At 34.1% G+C, this 23,822-nt stretch overlaps 1 protein-coding gene and 1 long non-coding RNA gene across 50 annotated transcripts in view; one reads left to right on the forward strand and one right to left on the reverse strand.

Annotated features, from left to right (window-relative positions):
• pnp4a (purine nucleoside phosphorylase 4a) overlaps positions 1-23,822 on the forward strand; it is a 253,971-nt gene that overhangs the window by 192,346 nt on the left and 37,803 nt on the right. For 8 of the 49 annotated variants that reach the window (XM_073915716.1, XM_073915729.1, XM_073915723.1 and 5 more), the window contains 4 exons: positions 8,958-9,010; positions 17,720-17,765; positions 17,920-17,960; positions 19,840-20,170. The exons of 6 other annotated variants lie outside the window; for them this stretch is intronic. Coding sequence is in view for 16 of the 43 variants with exons in the window: in XM_073915729.1 (XP_073771830.1) it covers positions 20,148-20,170 (23 nt within the window). In the remaining 27 variants the exon portion in view is untranslated. Of the gene's footprint in view, positions 1-4,136; positions 4,223-8,957; positions 9,011-17,719; positions 17,766-17,919; positions 17,961-19,839; positions 20,171-23,822 lie in introns of all 49 variants that reach the window. 35 more of the 49 variants (XR_012386750.1, XM_073915714.1, XM_073915718.1 and 32 more) reach the window with 15 other exon arrangements.
• On the reverse strand, positions 1,801-10,987 carry LOC141376608 (uncharacterized). The gene is made up of 3 exons (XR_012387166.1): positions 10,906-10,987; positions 4,118-4,313; positions 1,801-3,988 (listed from the first exon to the last, which is right to left on the reverse strand). It is a non-coding gene; the product is annotated as an uncharacterized lncRNA (long non-coding RNA).

The raw sequence follows: 23,822 nt of genomic DNA on the forward strand, positions 1-23,822 counted from the left end.
GTTTTGAATGTCAAGTTAGTGCACAAACAGTTTTTTTATGTCCCATCCTTTAAAACAGCACTGAACTGACTCAACAACATCAAATTGACATTAAGAGTGATATAATGAACAAATCAACTATGCAAATTGATTTGACATCTACATATTGATGCAGTTTTGATCACCAACACAACAATACAAAAAAGTATTAAATTCATTCATTCATTTTCTTTTCGGCTTAGTCCCTAGTGCCTAGCTAGTTTTTACGCAGCCAATGCCCCTCCAGCCGCAACCCATCTCTGGGAAACATCCACACACACATTCACACACACACTCATACACTACGGACAATTTAGCCTATGCAATTCACCTGTACCGCATGTCTTTGGACTGTGGGGGAAACCGATGCACCTGGAGGAAACCCACGCGAACGCAGGGAGAACATGCAAACTCCACACAGAAACGCCAACTGAGCCGAGGCTCGAACCAGCGACCCAGCGCCCTTCTTGCTGTAAGGCGACAGCACTACCTACTGCGCCACTGCTTCACCAAAGTATTAAATTTTTAAGTAAAATATTAAGAAATAGGAAAAGTTTTAATGATTTGAAAGTTTCAAATGCAAATTGACACTGAATTTGGTATCTCTACAATAATGTAAACTACCTTGATATCAGAAGGACATCAAACTGACATCTAACATTGGTGTAAAAAAACATGTGAAACATTGATGACAGAACAGTCCTATAATAAATTTTAGATGGTTTTTTGACGCCAACGTAAGATGTCATTTTGTTTTGTTTTGTTTTGTAAGGTCAATTTGAAATTATGACTTTTGATATAAATATAAACTGGAAACTGTCACATTTTTATATTGTATTTTTGAGTTTTGTCAAACCATTGTGGGCACAGGTTATTGTATGTATAACCTGTATGTATTGTATGTATAGGATGTTCAAAGTTGTTGCATTGGTTCAAAAATCCATTTTACTCTTAAATTATGTTAGATATTATAGATGACACTCTTTCCAAATTATATAAAATATGTATGGTTAGGACAACAACAGCTGAGACACTGGCTCTTAAGATACTGACAGTCAGTGAAAGCACTAGAATTAAAGCAGTAGGTTAATACAATGCTGGAAATTTTAATTGTTTTCTTTTTTTTCCTCTTATTATATACACCGTTAAAAGTGAAAACTTAAACATGTTACTTTGACTTGTTACAGTTAAACAAATTAAGTTTGGCGAACCTAAATTATGATAATATTCAGTAATAAATTAAGTTAGTTCTTTTGGGTGTAACAAGTAATTTATCATTAATAGCGGACAATACTTGCACTTGCCACAAAACTTAAAAGTATTATTATTAATATATTAACATGAGAAGAAAATTATGTGTACTGTAATAAAAGTACTATTATTATATTAACATGGGAAATGATTTGTACAGTACTGTGTGCACTTTTCCATTCTTTTTCTATTAAATACATTACTAAAACTTGTTACACCTAAAAGAACTAACCCTTTTTTTTGTGAAAACTGTTATAAATTAAGTTTTTCAAACTTAGTCCATTTAATTGTAACAAGTGGAAGTAATTTGTTTGTTTTCACTTTTTACAGTGTATACATATGTCGCAGGGGTATGAATAATAGAGCTTGACTCGTAATGTTTTATAGTTTTCTTTGTCTGTCACTGTGTTGTACTGCAAAATGTGCCTTAAAATGTGTTATCTTTACATTAAAAAAAAAAAAAAGATTACTGCTGCTTGATCAAACTACCTGTTTAAATAAGTTGAAACAAACAATTCTTGTCGTTTTTTTAGCCACTTTATTTGTTTTATGTTCAATCCACTTACATTCATAAACCATCAAGTTAACTTAAGCATTTTGTGTTGGGACAACATAAAGAAATTGTATTGGTCCAACTATCTTGTTAGGGGAATTGTAGTTCCCAGCATGCCTTGCGTGGGATTGAATTAAGAGTAGAGGTGTGAACATATACTGGTCTCACGGTTCGGTTCGGTTACGATTATCATGCCTTCTAATCGGTTCATTTCGATATCTCGGTGCATCACGGTGCATTGACGTTGCTTTCTATATTCAGTGTTATATTTTAGGGGGAGGCCATAAGAAGCTGTCTGTATAAACACACTGACACACAGCACCACACTGTCTTTTATTCAAACACATACACAAACATAGACAGCACCAAACAAATAAACAAACACACACACACACACACACACACACTTAAGCCCTCGCAATAGGGAGAGCTCGCGCTGAGCGGAGCAGAAAAATGAAAAAAATGAAAAAAAAGAAGCACTTTTCCGACGGTCCCTTACTGAGAGCTCCTCTCAGCGCGAGCTCTCCCGGCTAAACACATATTGCGAGGGCTCAAACGGAGCAGTGCTCGTAATGTCGAGTGAAAAATAACAAAGACAGCTGTAAAACACAACCAGCTTTGTCTTTTTGTAGGAAACACACTTTAGATCTTTTTAGGGTAAGAGGTTTTTGAGTTATTGCCGTCTGTAACTGAATGTGTGTCAGGAATATCGAAAACAAAACCAACTGAACTGCGCTCATTTCTGGCGCCCCCCTGGCGCTATGGCTATTTGCCTATGGTGCCTATGCCTCGGGCCGGCCCTAAGTTGGCTGAGTGTTGTAAATACTTGTGCTCACCTCCCTCGCGACAGAGCGCATTAGAAATAAATGACGTCAGTACATAATAACCGGTTATGATTAATACTGAACTGATGCCGAATTGTCCGTGTCTGCATCGCGGTGCACCTAATAAACAATTAATTTTGACACCCCTAATTAAGAGAGCAAAATGTTGACAATAAAAGTAATCTCACGTGTTTATAGTTGATAAAAAGACTTGTTAGAGTTTCATTTTCATTTTCATTGAAGATTTAGAAGATTTTCATGTAATGCTTTGAGTTTTGGTTGCAGAAGCACCCATGCTTTGGGTGTTGGCAGCTTAATAGGAAAAAATACAGCTTGTTGCTTTGCTCAGTGAGCAATAACTGTCCTAAAATTAGCCATAGCGCACTGCTACGCGTTTAATTTTGTGTTTATACAACAGTTCGACAGCATAATTGTGTATTTAAAAAAGAAAATCTAACACAGAGACTTAAAACCCTTTGTACGTGGAATTACTTTTTTCCGCCCTTTCAATTTGAATGATTCTCTAGCGTAATGTCTAAAGTGATGAAAAAACAGGTGATTTTGCTCACATTAGTTTTGCATCAAATTAGTTCTGAGATCAGTCTGTAACTGTCTGTAACTCATGAAATACGCTTAAAAATGTCTCATAGTTTTATTGTGAATTTTCTAAGAGACTTCAAAATTCAAATTTTCTATGAGACTTCAAAATATACGACACATAATAAACATAAACGATATTATCAGACCTTTGAGTTAAAGTTAAATAAAAATACAAATGTATTTCAACTTTTATTTGATAAAATTATGTTGGAGCAGCTCAGCTGCATTTAATTGTGTAAATAGTTGTTTTGTAGTTGGTGCTAAACAATTTTATTGGATGTAAATTCTGCCCTCAATTAAATTGAGTTCATCCAATGAGTTATTTTCTTGAGTGTACATTTTATAAAGGGCTGTTAACAACCTTCCAGTAAATCAATAAAAATTTATATGAAATATGACTTACTTATATTAGACATTTGTCTAATTTTACCATTAGATTTCAAAATATACAAAATAACAAATAATTCAGTAAAATAAAGACATTTATTTAACATTTAATTAAAACGTTAAAATCTCACTCTGCTTTTTCTGGTATTCTCTATATGTTGACCTGTAAAGTGTGCTTAAACTTGTAATCTTTCATATAATTTCATTGTAAATAAGGCTGTTACCAACCTTGCAGAAAATCAATAAAAACTTCAATTAAAAAAAAGATGGCAGGGCTCCAAGTGTCCTCCTCCTCCTCCTCTTTAAAAGCGGGCATTGCCTCTTCCCCTCCTCCGTCTGCTCCCCCTTCGTTCCCCTGCAGCCAAAAGTGGGGAGACGAGGGGGATTTGGAAGGGAATTGGGGCAGATAGATTGTGAAAAGCGTGACAGCTGGAGCAGACCCTGGGAGGCTCCGTCTTGTTAATCTATGCAGTGTTTCACTCACCTAATTGTTCCCATTTCAGTCTGATCAGCAAAAGAGCCGCTGAAATATCGGATGCATGTGTGAAGCTTCTCTGCCGCTGTTATTGAACCAGCGCTGTCTTTAAAGGTGAGCTAGACCGCAGCTTTACTCCCCAGAGTCGACTGGGTTTGTGTGGGTCACCGTCAGGGTGTGATGAACTCCCCCTCCAGCCCACAGTCTGAACCAATATGAAAATAAAAAAACAAAAGAGTAAATACCAGAGTCGTGTGCCGTTCAGAAGTGCATTGACATTTGCGATGCTGGATTTTAATTGTGATTGGAGATAGAATGTCTAACACCTCTTTTGTAGGAGACTTCAAGCCTTTTAATAAATGTTATACATTCATTTTTGGCTAAAATTAAATAATAATATAAACAATGTTCATATGTGACCCTGGACCATAAAATCAGTCATAACTTATTTCTCTTTAAACATCAGTATCACAGTTCATCTATATACATCACCTGAAAGCTGAATAAATAAGCTTTTCAATGATCATTGGTTTGTTAGGATATTAGGAACTATTTAAAAATCTGAAATCTGAGAGAAAAAATTCTAAATATTGAAACAAAGTGTCTTTAAAGTTGTCCAAATTAAGTTTTTTTTTATTTAAATTGACAAAATATCTTCATGTAATATTCTTAAAATTGTATTTTTGGCTATTAACATACAAAATATGAGTAAATAATATTATTAAATTAGTGAAGCAAAAATGTTTAACATTAACACGATATTTATTGTAAAAATGTAATATCATAATTAAAATATTATATTATTTAATATTTGCTATAAGTTGTGTGTGTGCATATATATATATATATATATATACAGTTGAAGTCAGAATTATTAGCCCCTCTGAACTCTTAGACTCCCTGTTTATTTTTTCCCCAATTTCTGTTTATCGGAGAAAAGATTTTTTTTTTAACTCATTTCTAATCATAATAGTTTTAATAACTCATCTCTGATAGCTGATTTATTTTATCTTTGCCATGATGACAGTAAATATTATTTGACTAGATATTTTTCAAGACACTTCGATACAGCTTAAAGTGACATTTAAAGGCTTAACTTGGTAAATTTGGTTAATTTGGCAGGTTTGTTCTGTAGACAGTCGGGGAAAAAATTGCTTAAAGTAGCTAATAACTTTGTCCTTAAAATTGTATTACAAAAAAATTATAACTGCTTTTATTCTAGCTGAAATAAAACAAATAAGACTTTCTCCAGAAGAAAAAAATATTATCAGACATACTGTGATGAATTTCTTGCTCTTTTAAACATCATTTGGAAAATATTTAAAAAAGAAAAACAAATTCAAAGGAGGTCTAATAATTATCATATATAATTCATAATATAATATTCATTAAATCATTTTCTTTTCGGCTTAGTCCCTTTATTTATCTAGGGACGCCATAGCGGAATGAACCGCCGACTTATCCAGCATATGTTTTATACAGCGGATGCCCTTACAGCTGCAACCCATCTCTGGGAAACATACACACTCATTCACACTTATACACTATGGACAATTTAAGTTACCCAATTCACCTGTACCGCATGTCTTTGGACTTGTGGGGGAAACCGGAGCACCCGGAGGAAACCCACGCAAACGCAGGGAGAACATGCAAGCTCACAGAAACGCCAACTGACCCAGCCGAGACTCGAACTAGGGACCTTCTTGCTGTGAGGCGACAGCACTACCTACTGCGCCACTGCGTCACCTATAATATAATATAATATAATATAATATAATATAATATAATATAATATAATATAATATAATATAATATAATATAATATAATATAATATAATATAATATAATATATACGATGCAGGTCGAGTGCCTTATCGTCCCACCAGTGATGATATACATTCATATCCCACTGCTACGAGTGTGATCTTGTATTTAGACAACAGTTTGATAGCCTAATCGTGTTTATAAAAAAAGAAAATCAAGCACGTAAAATTCCTTTTTTACGAGGAATTACTTTCTTCCCCCATTCTTTCACATCTGCCGCTAACGTCCGATCAGTCTTTACCAACGTCATTTTAGAGCTAGTATTTAAATGATTCTCTAGGGTAATATCTAAAGTGATGACAAAACAGGTGATTTTGCTGACATTTTAAGATTATAAGGCTGAACAGTATGAAATGGCATCAGTCTATAGAGATTTCCCTGTATTTTTCTGTTGTGATTGAGAAATCATAATAAATAACTCCAAAAAAGTCAAAACAACATAATCACTCCCAGATAACTGTTGTGTTTGCGATAAGGAAAAACACTAAACACATGCGGACATTTCTTATTTATTTGTTTTTACTGACTAGTCTGCAGTAAAGAAAACAGGAGACTCATTTTAAACAAACAGATGCCCAACCAAAAAGTAATTTAGGATTATACAAAGACTGGCCAACTCAAAATACACACATTCCAGATATGTGAGTTCCATCTTGCACTCAATACATTACAATTATATGGTATAAATACAGCACTGCAACATAATAAAGAGAGAGATCAATTTGAAATGTCACTCACCAATTACATAATGTTTTGATCAGCCGTAGTTTATAAATACGCTGATCTTCTCTGCTCTAAGGGCTCATTATGCGGCCTCTGTCACCATCTTGAGAAAAGACAATGTCAACCATCTTTGCTCTGTACAATGCAAAGTCTGATGGATACCGACGCGCTGTATCCTAGAAATTATAAATATTTTAAATAGGAACTATCCTTAAAAATAAACTGCATAGTTGCAATCTAAACAGCTATATTCTCAAAAGTACATTATGTTGTCCGACAGCTGAAATATATGTCAATCTTTAGTGAGTTTACTGATCTGCTGTCACTCTAAATTGGTGGAATAATATAGAAGGGTGAGGAGGATGTACACATTCTGATATTGCAGAATATCGCATGGCTATCAGCCAATCAGATTCGAGAACTAGACAGAACTGTTGTATATATATATATATATAACTCAATTATATCTGACTCCATAAAATGGGAAAATATTTTTAAAACTATGTAAGTACCAGATATTGTAATAATCTAATATATATATATATATATATATATATATATATATATATATATATATATATATATATATATATATATATCAATATTAATATAACACAATAATAAATAATAATAGTAGTAGTAGTAGTCTATGTATGTGTACATTGTTAAAAAATTCCTGTAGAATCTACATTAACTTACTGGCAGCAGTTCATCATTAACTTACTGTAAAAGAATTACAGCAAAAATACCGTATTTACATTGACAGCACCATTTGCTGTATATGTATTTACAGCTTTGTAAAATAAACAATAATTTTTACAATGCAAGTTTAAATACTGTAACATACTGCATAACTGTCCTACAGTAAAATACAGTTAGTAGTATAGTTAAATATTGTGTAGTTAACAAAAATGGCTACCAGTGTAGTGTAGTCTATATATTATAAAAGTTATTTAATATGTAAATGAGATATTTTGAATATTTAAATGAATAAAATAACATAAAACATTATCTGGTTTTAAACAGAACATCTGTCTATACCTTTCTGAAGTTATCTCTTTTTTTAGAATATTTAACTTATAATATATATTAGTATATATTTTAAAAAGTAAAACACATGTACCTTACTTTAGTTTCATACATGGCATGTATTATCTGCCAGCTAGCTCTCTGCAACTCTCACATGGTCGCGCACTGAAGCTAAGCAGGGCTGTGCCCAGTCAGTAGATGGGAGACCACATAGGAAAGCTAGATTGCAGCCAGAAGTGGTGTTAGTGAGACCAGCAGGGGCTACTCTACCTGCAGTCTGTGTGGGTCCTAACACACCAGTATATTGATGGGGACTCTATACTGTTCAGTGAGTGCAGTCTTTCAGATGACCGAGGTCCTGACTCTCTGTGGTCGTTAAAAATCCCAGGATGTCCTTCAAAAAAAGAGTACGTTTTTTTGCCCACTGGCTACTTTCCATTATGGCCTCCATATCATAATTGGCTTCATCACTCTCCTCTCCACCAATCAGCTGGTGTGTGGTGTGCGGCCTAGTGTAATATGGCTGCTGTTGCGTCATCCAGGTAGATGCTGCAAGGAATTATTATTATCATTAATATTATTATTATTTTTAATCAGCTTTTAAGAAATGTCAATATTTTAAAATTTGATTTCCACCATTGTCCATAATAGGAAAGTTTGAAAAAATGGTTTTATATACTGCTGACTTGGTCTAACAAACAATTCCTATTCCGTATTTTACACCATTCCATCATTTTGAAGTCAGTCTTCTGTTACTGCAGCTCAGACGGTCTGTTTTAGTGTTCTGGTTTCTGTTTCCCTCATGGAGGTTCATTGTGTAAACCTCACTGTGAAAGTCCACGTGTTCACGACCTCAACCAAGTGCTCACGTAGTAAACCTCAACCCATACAAGCATGTAAGGGCAAAGATCAAAACAAATATAGCGAGAGAGAGCAGACCTGCGCAATATTAGTTTAGTTAACCTACAAAGGTCAGTTCAGAGCATCGGCTTGCTGGTCATCACTTCTGCTTTTCTCTTAAATTAAGTTGGAGGTCTAGATAACTGGTCTAGCAGGGTGAAAGCAGGATTAAAGGAAGGTGAAGGACAGGTCCAATCTCTCCAGGCCCTGGTTGTTGTCCATATAAACGCTGCTGTGAAAGAGCGGGGGTCGAGGGGAAGAGAGGAATGGAGGCCGGCGGGTCATTACAGAGGCCTATAGACCGCAACCAGACATGCAGACTTCAGTCTACTGTAGATTTCATTAACCTTGACTTCCTTTGTCCTTTTGGCAGATGCATGATGGACAGTGGATACAGCTTCAGCTCTGAAGTTCAGGTTCATACTGGTATAGTTTATCACTTTCATTTTGAGCAACTTACACCACACTGTTAAAAAGTCATCTGCAAGTGGTACTTCAAAGAGCAGTTCGACCGGATTTAGCACAAGCATTTGTTATGTTGGTGTGAATTCTCTTTGATTCATTGAGTGATATTTGGACTCCTTTGTTCCATTAGCATCTGACAGAAAATGTATTTAACAGTACATTTACTGGAAGTGTACTTACAGTGTAATTTACTGGTTGATCCAGTCAGAGCGAGTCTCCATTTGAGGATTCAATCACAGATTGAAATGAATTTGTCAGAGTGAGTCACCAGTTAATGATTCTCTGAATCAAATGATTCTGTCAGAGCGTGTCTACAATTCACAATTCATTGATTCAAAGAACCCAGTCAAACGAGTGTCCAGTCTCTATTTAACACTTGAACAGGTCAGAATGATTCAGTTATTTGATTAGAGTATCTGTATATTTTGCTCATGTACTTCGTCCACTACTGATTTTATGACATGAAACAAAATGCTCATAATGTTAGACAATGTAATGTTTCATGCGATTATATATAAAAAAATATATGAAGAGTTCAGATGCAAAAACCTCAAAGTGCAATTTGAGATTTTCATCTAAACATATAATTTTTCTCAGGCTTTTTTGTGTAACTTCAGTAGTTGTACTGTTATAGCAAATAAATAATAGGTTATTTTCATTGCCTTAAAAGTGGAATAACTGAACATAAATATTGGAGGCTGAAAAAGACGCAACTTTTAGAGGAAAATTTCAGATGTCACTTTTTGCTCTGAACCCTTCATACATATAAATTCTCACAATACCATATATGTATAATCTCAAATATAGGCCTGTGTTGCTCATCAAACTGTTATAACAGACTTTTAATCCCTGATATATGCCAAATATGTGCATATTGTGTCTATATAATGTGCAAACACCCCCATTGCCATGATCAGATGCTGTCTCTAGTTTATTTTGTTATTGAGATGAAACTGTGCAGCATATATTTACATATAAATACATATTCATAACCATCATTCTCAACAGCTTCTAGATGTTCTAGATGATCATCAGTCTTTTACTAAACAATTATTCAATCGGCTTTTAAAGAGAAAAAAAATGCAGTTAGTATATTAGATCATTAAATAACGTTCAGTCTCCTGTACATAGAGGGTATATGCAGAGCTAGAGTTTCTTCCCATACTGATAAACTTCTAGTGAACGGTTAACGTTCAATTTTATAAGGTTCCTTTTACAGCATCGATGCTGTAATGTAATCAAAATATAATCAGTTAAATAGACTTTAGCGTTCATTCAGTTGTTGAAGCGTAAACCAAGATGAAAAATCCATTTACATGCAGTGCCGTCAAGATTAGCAGACAAGCACAGAAACGCCATTGGAATTACTGAAGTAAAATAAATGCAAATACTTTAAAGACATGGTAAAATGTAATTTAATGTGTTTTTTTAAAGAAAACAGACCGTAAATGCGCCAATTTTGCAATGGCATACAGTTCACTGGAATCGGTTGACCCAAGATACTGACAAATAAAAAGTCCTTCTGCTTTCTTCTGCATATACCCTATTGGGCATAAACTGTTGGCTGCAGTGCATTTAACAGCCACTGGTGTCACTAAAAACATGCTACATTGTGACATGCTAAACGCTACCCCTTTAAATAAATAAAAAAAATGCACAAACATTTGTACATGTCATTGCTCAAATACACTATAAAAAGATGTTATTTTGAAGTATCGTGAAATGACTTCTCACAATGCATTTCATCATCGCTTGTGCTCTTTTTTTTTGCCCTAGCGAAGAGTACAAAATCAACGGATATGGTTAAACATGCTAAAAATATGCTGCTGTCTAAAGTGATTGTCAGAGAAACCCACCTGTTTCCCAGAGAGTGCGAGCTCGAGAGAGAAAGAGCTCATGGTACCACAGGTGCCAGACACTGTCTGCAATTGATTTCCTGTGTGTCACTGGCACCATTTCAAGAATTTAGAGGAAAAACAAAGTTACTTTACAGCAGACTTCTGTAATGTAATGAGCAGTGGAGTCTTGCTTCGTATCGGGGCTGCATGCAGTCATAACTTAGTTTGCTTTATCTAAGTATTAAAAGCATTTCCAGTCCACTATCGATTCAGATGTATTTTGTTTTCTTTTAATCATCATAGCTGGTGTGATGCCGGCCTTCTTCAGAGTAATGAATTATTTAAAAACAGCATCAAGCACCCATTTGATGATAAATTATTCATGGGTGCATAAAGAATTCGCATTTGATCAATTGTGATTCATATTGTCAGCTGAAAGCATTTTAAAAGACACTTTTGAGAGTAAATATGATGAAACGCAGCGGTACGCTTCCCCATGCTGTATTGTATCAGTCTCAACTTGCAAAATCTGTGAAAGTGAAACTCTTCAAAAAGTTTTGCAGAAGCATGTAAGTGAAGGCAAGCATGAGTGTTTCTAGTTATATGGTAATATACTATTTTAGCATTATTTTGATATTTGATATATTTGAAATACAGTCTTATTTTTGCATAGGAAATACAACACAATACCATCGATTAACCTTCAGATGAATAAAAAAAATAATATTCGAATGAATAACCATGCTTTTTCAATTACATTAATGGAAAAAATCATCATTTTTTTTTATTATTAATTTCAAGAAACTGTATAATACAACTTAGAAAACATTAAAAGGAACAGTTCTTTTACACAATATCCACATTAGATACACAAGATAAAGGGCAAAACAAAAGAAAGTATATAAAAAACTAAAAGAAGTAATAATGCAATGAAAAAAGAAAAATAATTTAAGTAGCATGAAACATCTCATCATATTTACTCATGAAAGAAGCACATCTCTTATTATCAATTAATCTTAGTGATTTAATTAAATGTTTTATTTCACATAGGGAATTTATAAAAATTAGATTTTTTTAAGGAACTTCTGTTTATGAAAATACAATTTTCCAGCAAGTATATGAAAGTTTACAGTGGCTTCTAACAATTTGTTATGGTTTTCAAAGTAACAAATAACGTCTTTAAGGTGCAAATAACCACTCTTATAAACATTGGAAAAGCAATAAGAACTTTAATCATTCCAAAAAACAATGATGATTCATTGCAGGAAAAAACAAGTGACAAAGGTGCAAAGATCAGTAACATCACAATATTTGGATAAAAGTGCATTACATGGGTAAATATTGTGCCCTTTTATTTTATTAGGAATGCAGAATTGATATGGTAGTAATGTTTTCTTTCATCGAATGTTAACAATTATAGAACCCCAAAAACAACCTTCCTCTAGGAGTAAATGAAAAAAATATTCTTACCAATAAACCCTTTTCATATGACGTCACATGGTGTTCGGTTTCACTCCACGAAGTGTATCGTTACTTCCGCCTCCCCATAGAAAATGCACTCAGTCAGCTGTGTATTTACTACAGATACGACTAGACTTTGACTTTGGCTGTTTTCTGTTGTCTGCATTCAAGATGAGACGTTTAACCTAAAAAAAAAAAACAGATCATCCAAATTTTAGCTTGAACCAAGAAAATGGTAGTCTATTGTTTTGGGTTGCTGTCTTTACTGCACATGAAGTTTGTATGTACTTGTCAGGATTTTTAGATGTTTACGCTGGTGCTGAACATTTTTTTATGTCAAATTTATTTTTATTATTATTTCATACATTCATTCATTTTCTTTTCGGCTTAGTCCCTTTATTATCTGGGGTCACCACAGCGGAATAAACCGCCAACTATTCCAGCACATGTCTTACGCAGCAGGTGCCCTCCCATCTGCAACCCATCTCTGGGAAACATCCATACACGCTCATTCACACTCATACACTACGGACAATTTTAGCTTACCCATTTCACCTATACCGCATGTCTTTGGACTTGTGAGGGACACTGGAGCACCCGGTGGAAACCCACGCAATCGCGGGGAGAACATGCAAACATAGAAATGCCAACTGACCCAGCCGAGGCTTGAACCAGCAACCTTCTTGCTGTGAGGCGACAGCACTACTGCGCCACTGCGTCGCCTTTATTTTTATTTGCAATAAATAAATAATTTAAGTAATAAATAAAACGGTGGGTGTTTTACTGTGGTTTACAGTGGACGGCTGATTCACAAACACATACACATTCTACTGCTTAGTTCTCTGCCATTTTTTCTATATACAGTAGATATTTCATTTATGAACAAGACATTTCTGTCTATTTAATAATCAAATTAAATGAAAATTAATAACAATGTTGTATGTGACTCTTACTGAAACAACATCATAATTAAAAACGTATAATTGCAAAATAACACCAAGAAGATGGCATTTTTATTCAGCATTATAAGATTATGAATTTATTTGTAATTTAATTAATAATATCAAATTAAATTCACCCAGTAGGTGGCGGTAGGACACTGTCTCAATTCATTCAAAAGGAGAAACTGAACAAAACATCAATGGATCAGTTAATAAGAAATGATGAAACTGATAGACGACACACCAGGTAATATAAGATTTAATAAAACTTTTTTACTCATGCTGGAATATTTACATATAACAGATAATATACATGTATATTCATAGCAGCATCAAAGTAACATAAATCCATCATTGAGGAAATAAACTGAATTAAAAAGTGAAAAGGTTGCAAAAATATACTTTCCTTTAATGTAAAACCCAAAAGTTAAGGTAACTCAAATAATTTAAGTAAACCAATAGCAACAAACCATTTAAGCTAAAAAAAAAAAAAAAACAACTAATCCAAATGACTACTGTGAACTTCCTGTGAAAATCCATTTGAGTAAATAAAGCAATTTAAGCACAGTAAAACGCAATAAATGAAGAGAACTCAAACCGTTTGAGGAAGCCCATTGCAACAAAACATTTGAGTTAAAAAATATATATGAGTACTGTGAACTTGCTCCATTCAAGTTGAAGTAATGAGGTATTTAATGAACTCATTACCTTCAACACTGAGTTCAAAACTCTTTTTAAATGAGTAGAATTAACTTTCAGTAAAGTTTGAGTTAACTACACTCATTTCTACATCTACATAACTACATCAATTGATAAAGTTGGGTTTTACAGTGTTGATAAACAATAGCTAAATTCCTATTCTTAATCATTTAAACAATCATTTTCAAACTCAGAAAGCTGTTCAGTATTGAAAGAGAAATATTTCGACACGTTCAATACTGTAATAGTCTTAAATCAGAATGTGCAATGTTAATATTTCAATTAACAGTTAACCCACACATAATATGAACAACGTATAACGTGGATGAATATCAAATACAGAGCATTAACATAAAAACTATACAAAATAAATAAATAACATCATATAAATGATATGCATATTAAATAATAGACGTAAATTATGTTACTTAAATTACATAATTTGTTCATTGAAACTTTCTCAGACCTTTATTGATTGAAACAAATATTAACATTATTTTACTGGAAACCCATGCTTTATAACTCCAGTAAATCCTTTGCATTTCTAAGTGCTCTTTAAGTGGATTTTTCTCCCATAGCTGTATACAGTGTATACATTATACATGAAAAAGACAGATCTGAAAGAACACCGCAAGATCTGTCTTTTTCATATATAATGTATACAGTATATACAGCTATGGGAGAAAAAAAAATAGGAGACAACTTGAAAAAAGGTAATGTAGTCACAGCCTTAACATGAAATATTAATGACAAATAACAGAACAAAGCAAAGTATGAAAATGATGACCATATAATATGTTAAAATAAGTTAGGTGTGGCTATAAACCAAAAAAATGTGTTAATTGTAATAGTGCTAATTAAGGTTTAAAAATGCTAAACTACAAACAAAAACTTGGTTGTCCTACAGTATTGTCATATGTTTTGTGTGTGTGTGTGTGTGTGTGTGTGTGTGTGTGTGTGTGTGTGTGTGTGTGTGTGTGTGTGTGTGTGTGTGTGTGTGTGTGTGTGTGTGTGTGTGTGTGTGTGTGTGTTGACATTGGATGAACCTGCTTTGCTTTAAGTTTCAATTACACATAATATGAACAGTGTGTGTACTTACCATGAAATGTATGGTATTGAGTCTGGCTGGATAATTATGATCTTAAATTAAAATAAACCTAAACTTGTAATTTCATAGCATAAACAGCGCTGATGAAAATATCCTGTTTATGTTCTGCACATTTTACAAGATCCATTCTGTGTAAAACAGACCCTGGTACTGTAGCAGGTGCGACCTCTAGTCCTGGGGAACTAGTTAAGATATAGTGACATCTACTGTCCAGTGCTGGAAATCATTTTGCACAGTTCACCCAAAAGTAAATAAATAAAAGTAAACAGTAAATTTACTCGCCCTCATGTCAGATCTTCAAATCCCTGAAGACTTTACATTTAATATATATTTTTTTAAAAAGGAGAGGATTGTTATTAATATTTATTATTATTATTATTATTATTATTATTATTATATTTTATGAAATATGAAATATATTTATGAAATAATTGTATTATGTATTTCCCCAAATTATTCCTCCTCATTTATTAATAAAATAATGCACATACTGTTTTTTCTGACCTGTAAAAGTATTTATATTATAATTATAATATTTATTCATTAATTTTCTTTTCAGCCTAGTCCCTTCATTAATCCGGGGTCGCCACAGCAGAATGAACCGCCAACTTATTCAGCACATTTTTACGCAGCGGATACCCTTCCAGCAGCAACCCATGTCTGGGAAATAATATATATTTATAAATATTTATATTCTATAATATTTAATAATAAAGTGATGACTTAGAAAATACATTTGACCTGGCATTAAATCTGTACATGCATTATTTCTATAATACCAACAGCAGAACAAGTCAGATCATATATACTGTATATAAAAGAAAGACTAAGCAGGTGTAACGGAGCGTGGGCTGAAAGAAGGAGAGAGAGAAATGAAGCAAACTCTGTCTGATTTGAAGGTTCTGGTGATTTGTGGAGTGCCACAAGGAACTACGCCATGCATGAATGGGCACAGTTGGCGAGAGGAATCAAACTGTATTCAGAAGTGATCCAGGGTCCCTCAGCAGTTGCTCTGATCCCCAGAGAGCTCACTGCGCATCGCTTTCTCTTGTTGGCATGACTACTGAAATACAGTATTGCCAGGAAATGTAAATAGGAAATGTATGTGCTGAAATAAGATAACAATATGGATGTGGGTGGAAAAGACAAGCAAATAAGCAAACTAATTTCAATGCAGAGTTATTTTACATATTTATCTGTTAGTTTGGATGCACTTTTGCTGCTAATTGTTGACTTTGAATGAACCAAATGAGTGTACTATCAATTTTTAAAGGAATAGTTCACCCAAAGATGAAAATGTACTCACTATTTACTCATCCTCAAGTGGTTCCATATCTTTGAGGTTCTTTCTTCCGTTGAACACGAAAGAAGATATTTTAGAGAAAATTGAAAATTTGTAACCACTGACCTCCATAGTGGGGCTGCAAGTGGCGCAGTGGGTAGCACAATTTACTCACAGCAAGAAGGTCGCTGGTTCGATCCTTGCCTGGATCAGTTAGTGGAGTTTGCATGTTTTCCCCATGTTGGCGGGGGTTTCCTCCGGGTGCTCTGGTTTCCCCCACAGTCCAGTTGAATTTGGTACGCTAAATTGTACATAGTGTGTGTGTGAATGAGTGTGTATGGATGTTTCCCAGTGATGGGTTGCAGCTGGAAGGGTATCCGCTGCGCAAAACATATACTGGATAAGTTGGGGGTTCATTCCGCTGTGGCGACCCCAGATTAATAAAAGGACTAAGGTGAAAAGAAAATGAATGGATGACATTCAGGAAAAAAAAAATAATAGAATGGAAGTCAATGGTTACCAGTTTCCAGGATTTTTTTAAATATCTGTTTTTTTGTTCATCAGAAGAGGGTGAGCAAATGATGACAGAATAAAAAAAAATGGGTGAACTATTTCTTTATGCTTGGTTTTTGGTTAGCCAGCCACATTTTATTTATAAATCTTTTACTTTTACTTTGAGCTAGCATATCTAGTATTCCCGCTAAGTATAAGGGTACATTTACTGGATATAACAATAACTTAAGTAAAATTAAAGCTTTTTATTATCGCTTTGTTTCTGAAAAGACTGAACATGTACAGTAAAAAGGTTTTGTAAAACTTGTGCTCTCTTGTGCATTTTCAAAAGTTTGGATTTTCGGGCCTCTTAAATCACCCTGTTGTGTAAACAAACTGTCAAATGTGTAAATAATACACTATTTTTAGGCGAAACTGAACTTCAAAGGTTCTACAAATATCAGATTTTTTCCAGTCAGTCTTTAATAAAACATTGTTTAGAAAATATATATTAAAAAAGGAAAAAGAAATCTTAGTATATCATATGGAATCATTATTCATATTAAACTTTTTTTCCATTAATGTTTATTATTTCTTTAGCACCAACAACTTCAACACAATTTGAAAAAAAAAACTGGGTACTGGGTACTGAGTTGTGACAGGAATTGGATGCCTAAAACATATGCTGTAATATTTGGCGGTTCATTCCGCTGTGGTGACCTCTGAAATAGACAAAGACAAAGGAAAATGAATGAATGAATGTTTTCTAAATTTTTAAATAAATAAACCTCTTGTTTTCTGTGGTGAGCAAGATAAAAAGGTTTTTAATTCTCCCTCTCGTTCATGCAGGATTAAAGCTACAACTTGCTACCTAAAGGTTCCTTTAATCCCAGATGTAAGTAACAATCACAAAAACACAGACCTTGACTGTGATGGCTTTTACACTAAGGCTATTTTAATATTACATTCCTGTTAGTGGATTTATATTGAATGAAAGTATCATTTCTGTCTGCTTAAAATGACCTCATGTTGAACTCAATGTCTTCCAGCTTAAAGACGTCAGAAATGAAATCCTTGTGAATATTTAAAGGTGAGCATATTTAATTGAATTATAAATTCATAAAGATGAGCTAAAGCTTGGCTAAATAAATAAATAAATACTGTTAGTTTTATGGGGTGTTCTCTTATGCCAAAATACAGTAATAATGTACAATTTTTACAAATTAGATTATCAGTTTTGTCTTGTAATAAGTTTAAAAATATCTATAAATTATTTTAAAATTAATAATAAAAAACACTATAATAATTACTCTTGTCTTCAATATGATACTTCAGAAATCATTTTAAAATATTGATTTAAGGCTTTGTTCATTATATTCAATTTGGTATATTCATATTTTGTGTCTTTATATAATTTAAATAATATTTTACACTTTAGTTGATGTGTAATGTAGCTGTGTGAACATAAACAACATCTCTGAATGTAATAGGCTCAAAGTTCAATGCAAAGGGAAACATTGGCTTTTACAGAGATAGCTTAACAAAGCCTACAGCGAACGAAGTTTGGGGACTACAAGAATGTACATCCGGGTTAATGAAATTATAAACCCTTCAGATTATGCACATTCACCCTGCGCAGCAAAGGGGTGTGGTCAGAGGCGCTGTAATGTTATAGCTATTTCCACAATGTTTCTACTGTTTTAGGCTTCCAAAGGACATGACACAAAGAGAAAAGTGCGTAACTTTAATTATGTTCCAAACATTCGAAAAATATCTGTAGCAAGCATTTGACAAAGAACAGCTTCCAGAATCTCTCCCAGTTCAGTGCTGGATTTGGCTGAAAACTTATCAAAAGATCAGCTCCCACAAGCAACAATTTAGCTACAAATTCGTATTTAAACGCTGTAAACACCCACATTCTGTCGCTCTATGCAGTGCTTTCCCTGCATTCTACATCTCAAATAACAAACTCACAAAAGATGTGTGAACATTTCATAGTACTTACACATGCTTGTTCACAGACTGTTCACACAAACATACACAAAATGGCAATTCTCTCTTAAAGGAGCCACACTCTATTTTCACTCGTTACAGACAGTTGTTAGATTTTATTTTAGAGAGTATAGGCATGAGGTTCATCCTTTTCATTTTCTATCTGATTAGGACAGCTACTCTAACTGACACTATTTACACAGCAGAGGAGGCATGTGGAGGCATGACGCTTTACTGGTGACATGAAGCCGATCCGTGTATCACATTATGTTAGCTGACCAATCAGAGCCTCTTCAGTGTGGCCCTTTCAGAGGAACTAGGAAATATGACATGTCATTTTCATGTTAGCTGAGTAATAGTAAGATATATGAAAAAATAACATGATTTTCTGCAAGTGAAGCATGAGCACACCTTGCTTTGCATCTTATAAACACAACAAAGGCTTAAAAATACACTGTGGACCAAACCTTTAAAAATTAATTAGTTTAAAAGTTTTGGAAACTAAATGAATTTCTAAATTTGTACTTTCTTCATATTATTACACTTAAACATTTTTCCTATTGTCATTTATATTTACAAATTTACCTTCATTGACAATTCAGAAAGATGAGTACAAACAATACAGTATGCTTTAAGTAGTGTTCTATGCTTTAAGTAGGAAAAATGCAATTTTTTAAATAAGCATATTTTTTAGAATCCTTTTAATGAAAAAATTACATTATGCATTTTATACATTTTTATTAATTATTATACATTTACTGTCACTTAATGCATCTTTGAATAACAAATACCATATCATGAGTAGTCATAACCATTCTGTGCATGTTTGTTTATACTCTGTTTAATAGTGCTAGAAATAGTTTAATTTCTGCTTTTTTACCCATAGTTAATGCAGCGCATCTTTAGAAATTCATGGTTGAGTACAATTCTACAATTTGATTTTTAGAAATATTTCATATGGTTTCCGGACCTGACAGGTTTCTGGTGTACTCAGCTGCTGTACGCGCACTTACCAAGAATTACCCATCTCAGAATCTGACCTGTCATAACACCGCATGCCACCCTTGCAGACTTCATGGCGGTCTGGAGAAATATCTCCATATCTGTGAGTGACAGTGCCATGTCCCCTTACTGTGAGTGTAGTGGAGCGTGACCCCCACGCGGAGGGCCCCCTCTGCCTGTGTTGGCCCTCCCCGCAGCAGGGGTCCCATTATTGGACTCAGCCAGCCGGGTGTCAGCCGTCCCTTCTTAATTCACAGCGACGGTGCATTCACTCGCACATCGCATGGATACACAGATCCAGCTGAGGTGAGGCCGCAGAGACCAAACATTCAAACAAATATGCAGATACGTGCAATCAAACTCTGGGGCCCAGTTTTCCCTGGTATCAAGATGCATTTTCTTAATACAGTCTATAAGTGGACTATGTTAAATTCAAGTTTATGAAACAGATCATTTCAATCCCTGATTCTGATTGGTCGAGACACGTTTGAAGCTGTTCTAAATTACTCTGCAAACCTGTGACCTCATTACATCAGTACAAAAACTATAGACGATTTACCAACCTACGTCACACATGATGTCACACGGGTGCCCGGTTGCAAAAAAAGATCGGCTGCAATAGCAAACATGTGGTGTTGTGCAGTAGGATGCCAAATTCGACGTCTTTGGCTAAAACGGAGCTGAATGAATTGAAGACCTAATTAGAAATGCTCGACTCTAAGTTCACACTATGCTGACTCATACACATTACTCGTTTTTGATTGCATCAATGATTTCAGCATAAACAGTTAAACATGGTTAATTAAGAATAAAAAGTGAAAGTGTAAGTTATTAAGGTAAAGTTGGTTTTATATTCAAACATTCATTCAGTGATAACTTGTGACACTCCCGATATTGTTTACCACAGAACTTTGAATATTCTGTCAGAAATAACCTGCAAGTGAGTCTTGAAAACAACATTAACACTTTATTTGACTGTGAACAATGTTGTACTTTAATAGTCACTGGCTGCTTATATGATTTCGCTATTTAGAGTTTGCAAATAATACTTTTATGAAATTATATTATTTAGGAGAAAGTCTGAACGTGCGATATATAAAACCAACTTTACCTCTATGTGTAAGTTCACATACCCTGCCGTACAAGTGCAGTTCGCTGTCAGAATGCAGTTGTTTTGCGTGTTGATAATTATTTACCCAGGCCTTGTACAGTTCCATCTTTCCATGTCTTTGGCTAGGCAGAACTTCGGTTTTTAGCTCTACATAGTGTTAAATCTGGTAATCATGGAACATTATTTCCTTGCACATGACCACACAGAACAAAACTGTGCGCATCCAAAGACTTGTAGGCCTTTAACTTCCCTCTTGTAAAATCAATTGGAGCTTCAATGAGATTGTATATTTCTGGCTAGATGCTTGGTCATTTCGTCTTATCCAATGTCTATTGGGAGGGTGCAATCGCAAATGGACCTTTCAGATGAACGCCGCTCATTTTAACGTTAATTTTGCCGAATCGATGTGCTTATCACTGGGTGATGAGCTGTTTTTATACACTGAAAGCATTATGTAAATGATATATATATATATATATGTAATATGTAATCAATATATCTTATTTCTAAGACAACAACAAACTCTGTACCGCATCAGATGTCATTCCCTCGCTGTAAATGATAGCTATCCCGTTTTTTTTTTCTGCCACCTCCCTGCGTGCGCATCCTGAATGTTTACAAACATGGTAATTCGTCTATAGAATACACAAGATGGGTCACTTGTATGGTTTTAAATGGGGAATCAGTGTAACAGTCAATATGGCGAATGAAGCCCCACCTTCTAGTACGAGAACCAATTAGCGATCGCTATAGACTGACATTTCTCCAGGGAAGGGACTGGGACCAGATGTGAATTACTACAGATTTTGTGTGAATCAAACGTTTAGAAATGAAACTAAAGAGACAGTTGTTGCTTAATGTATTTGTTGTTTTATCCTATGAAATTCAATCGTAAGCTTGGCAATCAATTTTGGAGAATTTGATGCCAAAACATACCCGAGAAACTTTTCAAAGATGGCTGCCGAGTGAAATGACTTGCCTTAAAGGGACTTTGATCAGTATTTCTGCATACACTCTAAAAAATTACGCTTTCAGTTTGTTCAAACTACTTATTTAAAATGAACTGAGTTTTTTTGGGATAACTTAATTGTTTTATGTTTTATTTGTAATAGGTGTCCCAACACAAATTGTGTGAAACCCAGCAATTTTTACAGTGTATGCTGTTACGTCTATGCTGCTCAGCAACCACATGTTTCAAAAGTAAACATTTAGTAATACTAGAAAATTTGGACCTTGCTGGGAATTGTTTTGATCCTCGTGAGGAAAACGGCTCATAAATCACACAGAATTAAGTATTGTAAAAGTGTAAAAATGCAAATTAGTTCTTGTTAAGGCTGGGTTTAGGGGTAGGGATAGAGTAGGAGGATAGACTAGTATAAAAATACTTATGTCTATGGGAAGAGTCCCAATAAAGATATTTGTATGTTGTGTACACTCACTCAAAAAAGCTTGTTTAAACTACTTATTTTTAATGAGCTGAATCAACACAATTCTTGAGATTTTTGGGGGATAACTTAATTGTTTTATGTTCTATCAACTTAAATTTGTAAACACAATTAAGTTACTTTTCGGTGTTTGTACAGATTTTGTGAAATAGATTAAACTTGCTAAGTCAATAGTAACTGTTAAACATGTGTAAAAGCAATAAGTCCTGTGAAGCCCAAGCCCAACGCTACAAAATGCATAATAACGCACTATGCCTACTTATGGTTTTTCTCTTTTGATCACCTCTAATGGTTTAAAAAACGATTTATTGATTTGCTTATATTAATGCATATTGTGTAAAATTTATTCAAAACAGCTTTAAAAACACATAATAATCTTTATGGAGAGAAAGGACACCAAAACTGGATGTTTAAAATAGGATTTATTTTAGAACTTACTGATTATGAGCAAAATTACAGTTGCTATTGTCTTCCTTTGATTAGCTTGTTTTCCTATTCAATCATAAGTGTAATATGCATCTGATTACATTACTACAAGATTTAAATGGGACGACATGGTGGCTCAGTTAGCACTGTCACCTCACAGCAATAAGGTCGCTGGTCGTCTGTGTGGAGTTATATTTGAGTGTGCTGTTTTGTATGTACTGTATTTATCATAGTCATTACATATATAGTCATTACCTTATATGACCCTAGTACACTGTAAGTACACGTTCCTGTATACACATTCTTATCCTGTGGTATTTTTCAGTGACTCTTTCTGCAGGGTACATTGTTATGCTAATAGGTGGTGGTGACAAGTGAGTCACTGAATCATTTATTTGATTTGTTCAAACACACATTCACCAAATCACTAAAAAGGTATTTCTACATAGTATAAGTGTGTAGCATGAGTGCATTCTGGGGAAAAAACATTTCTGCTTGTTGTCCATGACTTTCCAGTCACTTTATCACTATTTATTAATTCCCATTGAATAGTAACACTTCAGATTTTTTTGCCAGAACAATGAAGTCATTGTACTGTGATTTTGTTTGTCTTTTGTTGACTAATCTTGCGTTAGAAAGTATGTGGTTTTGGATTCAGCCTCTGTCTTTTATGAGTGAGTCAAAAATCATACATGAAAAAATATTGTAGTCATTTATAGTAAATACTAGAGTGTTTTTGTTATAAATAATTAATCTGGAATGGTAGTTCCATAGTTACCGTGGTAAAACTACAAATATAGTAAGAAACAAATTATTCAATAGCTATCCAATCTTTTCTACAACTATATGGTATAAATTAACAAGTGTACAGTAAAACTAAACTATACTACAGTATTACAGTTTATCAATTTACTATAGTAAATTCTCCAGTATGCTACGCTGTAAAAAATATGCAAAGTTTTTTTTTTTCCTCATA

The sequence above is a fragment of the Danio rerio genome, chromosome 11 (assembly GCF_049306965.1).
Source record: "Danio rerio strain Tuebingen ecotype United States chromosome 11, GRCz12tu, whole genome shotgun sequence".
NCBI classification, from domain to species: Eukaryota; Metazoa; Chordata; class Actinopteri; order Cypriniformes; family Danionidae; genus Danio; species Danio rerio.